The sequence below is a fragment of the Helobdella robusta genome (genome assembly GCF_000326865.2).
Source record: "Helobdella robusta unplaced genomic scaffold HELROscaffold_101, whole genome shotgun sequence".
NCBI classification, from domain to species: domain Eukaryota; kingdom Metazoa; phylum Annelida; class Clitellata; order Rhynchobdellida; family Glossiphoniidae; genus Helobdella; species Helobdella robusta.
The window spans coordinates 363,893-369,028 of NW_008703577.1; the positions used below are offsets into that span (position 1 = coordinate 363,893).

Sequence of the window (5,136 nt, forward strand, 5' to 3'; positions counted from 1 at the left end):
CCTAGACGTTGTAAAAAAATGATTCATTCGGAATCGAAATATGGCCTTATTTGCAGCATGAATTCGAAAAATAAGTTTATTTTGAATTTTAATAAACTAAACGTTCACCAAAAAACTTTAGTGAGAAAAATCGAAAAAACGAACTACAAACATATTAACGCCAAACATTCGGTAGAATTTATAGAATATTGTAAATATATATATGATTTATGTTTGTCTATATATTTATGTATAAACATAGATATAATATATATAAGCATATGTACGTATGTATATATTGATATATAATATAATACTACTAACTGTGCTACTACTACTGCTGCTGCTTCTACTACTACTACTGCTGCTGCTACTACTACTACTACTACTACTACTACTACTACTACTACTACTACTACTATTACTACTACTACTACTACTACTACTACTACTACTACTACTACTACTATTACTACTACTACTGCTACTACTATTACTATTTATTTATTTATTTTTGGTTTAATACATTCATAGGCAGCGTTTTTTTTCCAACTTTCAAAGCGAGCGTTAACACGTCAAAACTGATTGAAAAAATGTCGAATGATCTTATGTCTTATCTGGTGGCATTATGAACAATAATAATAATAACATTTTTATTACTCTCACTGGTTATTATTATTTATACTATTATAATTTATTTATACCATTATATTATATTATTATTATTATTATTATTATTATACTATTAGTTGTAATATCAATGTTAATTTTATAAGTTTTTTTTGTTTCAACGATAATTATTTTATTTATGTTCATATTTTTTTTTTTATAGACGATCCTTTCTCTATATTTTTTTATCATCATCAATTAATGATTGTAATATGTTTGTTTGTGTTTTGGTGCGCGTATATAAGTGGTTATGTGTTGTGTGTGTGTGCGTGTGTGTGTGTGCGCGTGTGTGTGTGTGTGTAAATATTTTTTTCATCAAAGTATAAGACGGGTGCTATTGTTAGAATAATTTTTTTATCATGTCGTAATGAACGACTGAATATGAGTGAATGAGTGAATAAATGGATAAATAAAAAAATGGATGAATGGATCAATAAATGAATGAATGAATGAATATGTGACTGAGTGAAATGTTTGAGGTTGTTCGATTGAGCGACTGGTTGGTTGGCTGGTTGGTTGGCTGGTTGGTTGGTTGACTGGTTGGTTGGTTGACTGGTTGGTTGGTTGGTTGGTTGGTTGGTTGGTTGGTTGGTTGGTTGGTTAGTTGGTTGAATGTTGGTTGCCTGGCTGGTTGGTTGGTTGGTGGGTTGATATATTGCATTTTCATTCTAATAAATATTTTCTATGTATGTTGGTTGACATATAGCATTTTCATTCTAATAGATGTTTTCTATGTAGCAATGGATTTTCAAAGTTTGTTCATAATATTTTTCCTTTAATACTAATACCTCAATAATAATAATAACAAACGAAAACAATAATAATAATAATAATAAATAATGATAATACTAATGAAAAATTCTGAAAAATAACATTTAAAAAAAGTTGTTGTGTCTCAATTAAAAGCATTTTTATGAATTTATGGAAAATTTTTGGAAAAAACTTGTGTTCCCTTATCTCTAACTAACATATAACCTATAGTTATATATTTAAACAAACAACATCATTTAACAAAAAAATCAATATATTTTGTCTTAGTAAAATTTAATAAATGATTATTTCAATTAAATATGATTTTGATAAAAAATTTAAAAAAAAAAACCAAAAATACGAACGCGCCCACACCTGAAACTTTTTTCCGTTGCGTATTTTTAGTTTGTTTCTTATTTACATACGGCAGCCGAATTTTTAAATGGCGGCTTTGATTTAAATTTTTCAAATGAGATTCTGATTAAATTGTCAATTTAATCACAAAATAATGAATTACTCTATCGTTACCGCGTTATTTTGTCTGATCTGCCATTCTTACAATAATTCACCCTTTTTGGCGGCCGCCCAGAAAGCTAGAAGCAGTAGTAGTAGTAGACTCTGCGGCCATGAAGAGGTTGAGCTGACAGACGAAAATTGGAGACAAACTTTGAGCGGGAAATGGATGATCAAATTGTTGGCCAGCATTTATTACTTCATATTTTGTTGTAACTTTTTTGTTAAATAGTTGTTTAAATATTTCTTATTTATTCCAGGTTCAGTTGTTATTCATATCATCATTAATTATTTATTTATATTTTATTCATGCATCCTTTCATCCATTCTTTTATTCCTTCAATTTAAGTCAATGTTCATTCATTCATTCATTCACTCACCAATTGAATCAATTGTTGTTCATATGTAATACTTAATCATCTATTTTTATTCAATGTTCAGTATTCACCCGTCTATTCTTTCATTCTTTCCTTCATACATTCATTCACTCATCCAGTTATGCCCCCTGGTGCCCTGCCTGTCAATCAATGGATGAGGATTGGGTGAAATTAGCTAGGAAGTTGAGACACCATGGTTATTGTGTGGGCTCGGCCAATGTCGCTGAAAATGCCGGTTAATATTTATTTTATTATAATTGATTCATCATAATTATTTGTTATTATTCATGTTATTATTACTTATTATTATTTTTAATTATTATTAAAATTATTTATTTTCAATAGGCTTGAGTGGTCGATTCCTTGTTACTTCATTACCAACTGTTTATCAGTTCGTTGTTTTGTTTTTTCAACATTTTTTTAATTTAAATAAATTTATTTCTTTTAAATTGAATAATTTTTATTATTTTTTAATTTTATTTAATGTTATTCATATTGTTAATATATCTTTGTTAAATATATATATCTATTGCTTTTACATCTATTGGTTTATATTTGAAATTAATATATCACTGCTTATATATTTATTATTTTTATTTAAAATTAAGATATCTATGCTTTCTATGACAGCGCGATAGATGGGAAATTTCGACTCTACGATGGAGTTAGAGCTACGGACGAGTTTGAAAAGTTCATCGTCGAATCCAAATGGTCCGACGTCGAGCCAGTAGCTTGGTACCTATCACCTACTTCCTATCAGTTAGTGTTTTTTATCGTTTCTATCATTTTTTTGTCATTCATTCAGTCATCCATTCTTTCATTCAAACATTCATCTTTGGCTGGTTAGCTAGCTGACTGTCTGACTAAATGACAGATCGACTGACTTTTATTCATCCATTCATTTTTTCTTTCAGTTTATCATTTATTTAGTCATTCATTCTCTCATTTGTCCAGTCATTCATCCAATCAATCAATCAATCACTCAATCATTCATTCATTTCTTTCCAATCCATCATTCAGCATGGCTACTCTTGGTAGCTTCTTTACATTCTCCATGTTCCTCAAGGTTAGTTGATGATGATGATGATGATAACGACGATGGTGATGATGACGATGATGAAGAGGACGACGATGATGATGAAAATGATGATGACGACGACGATGATATTTATTCTAAACAGGATGTACATGTCATGCTGACTGATGATTTCGGCCTTCCGAACTACCTCTCCTATGCTATGTTTGCCATCGTCACCATTCTCATTGGCCTAATTATTGGACTGGTCAGTGATGATGATGATGATGACGATCCTTGATGATGATGATAATAGTGATTGATGATGATGTTGTTGATGATGATAGTGATGGTGATTGATGATGATGGTGATAATAATAGTGATTGATGATGATGGTGATAATAATAGTGATTGATGATGGATGATGATGATGGTGATCGACGATGATGGTAATAGTAATGGATGATGATGATCGATGATGATGATGATAGTGATGGTGATTGATGATGAGGATGATGGTGATAGTAATAGTGATTGATGATGGATGATGATGATGATGGTGATTGACGATGATGGTAATAGTGATTGAGGATGATGATGTTGGTGATGATGATAGTAATGGTGATTGATGATTATGATGATGATGGTAATGGTGATTGATGATGGTGATGGTCATAGTAATAGTGATTGATGATGATGATGTTGGTTATGGGGATTGATGATGATAATAATAATTAATAATAATAATAACACTGATAGTGAGAAATGATAATTTATTTACAGCTGTTGGTTTTCTGCTGTGATATCGTGTTCAGCCAGTCGTCTGTCGATAAGGCTGCCAGTACTAGAGCTCTCCACAAGAAATATGTTAGTAGTTTGTTTAGTGGATGGATGGAAGGATGAATGAATGAATGAGTGAATGAATGAGTGAATGAGCTAGTGATTGTGTGAATGGATGTACATTTGAATTATAAGAAAAATGTGAGTTTGTTGAGTGGAATGAATAAATGAATGAATGAATGAGTGTATGAATGAATGGACGAATGAATGAATAACTGAATGACTGATTGCAGGAGTGATTGTTTGAAGGAATAAATTACAAATTAAATGAATAAAATACAGGACGACAGAGAAATTTCACCTGACGTCATCGCTGAAGATGATGAGGGGGACATTGACGCCATGAACGTCGACGATGAGGAGGAGGAGGATGGCGTAGACGATGACGTAGACGATGACGATGCGGGCGGTGGCGACGATGTCGGTGACAAGACTTCTGACGACGCTGCTGCTACTGCTGCTGTAGCAGCCGCGGCTGATGACGATTACGATGCTGGTGGCGGCGATATTGACGACGACAGAAATGCGGCCGTTGATGTTGGTGATGGTGATGAAGAGGATGATGATGATGATGGCGAGAGTGGGGATTTTGAGGGAAGGGGTAAAAGGGGAAAGAAGATGAAAAAGAAACCCGCCAAGGCTAATTAGTTAGGTATAATGGTGATGTTGTTGTTGTTACTCTAATTAGTGGTCTTTTTGAATGTGCTAATTTGCTGTGATGGTGGTGTTGTTGGGGATACTAATCAGTGAAGGTGATTTCTATGCTGGTGATGTTATTAAAGTCTGTGTTTGGTGATGATTATGATGATGATGATGATGATGATGATGATGATAGGATATTATCCTGATGATGATGATGATGATAGGATATTATCCTGATGATGATGATATGATATTATCATGATGATTATATGATATTATCATGATGGTGATGATAGGACATTATCCTGATGATGATAATGGATAGTGATTGGTGATGATGATGATGATAT

At 32.2% G+C, this 5,136-nt stretch overlaps 2 protein-coding genes across 2 annotated transcripts in view; both read left to right on the plus strand.

The window, feature by feature from the left end:
- Positions 1-74, plus strand: part of HELRODRAFT_194815 (hypothetical protein) — a gene marked incomplete at both ends in the record, with an annotated part of 17,601 nt that extends 17,527 nt beyond the window's left edge. The window contains one exon of the mRNA XM_009012255.1: positions 57-74. Within this exon, the coding sequence (XP_009010503.1) occupies positions 57-74 (18 nt within the window). The remainder of the gene's footprint in view (positions 1-56) is intronic.
- A 1,832-nt stretch (positions 75-1,906) lies between these two features.
- Positions 1,907-3,604, plus strand: HELRODRAFT_91406 (hypothetical protein; the record flags this gene model as incomplete). Its single annotated transcript, XM_009012256.1, has 6 exons — positions 1,907-2,091; positions 2,408-2,523; positions 2,634-2,679; positions 2,919-3,047; positions 3,309-3,354; positions 3,470-3,604. 6 exons carry the CDS (start codon positions 1,907-1,909, stop codon positions 3,602-3,604), a joined length of 657 nt encoding a protein of 218 aa, XP_009010504.1.
- Positions 3,605-5,136: the final 1,532 nt, after the last annotated feature.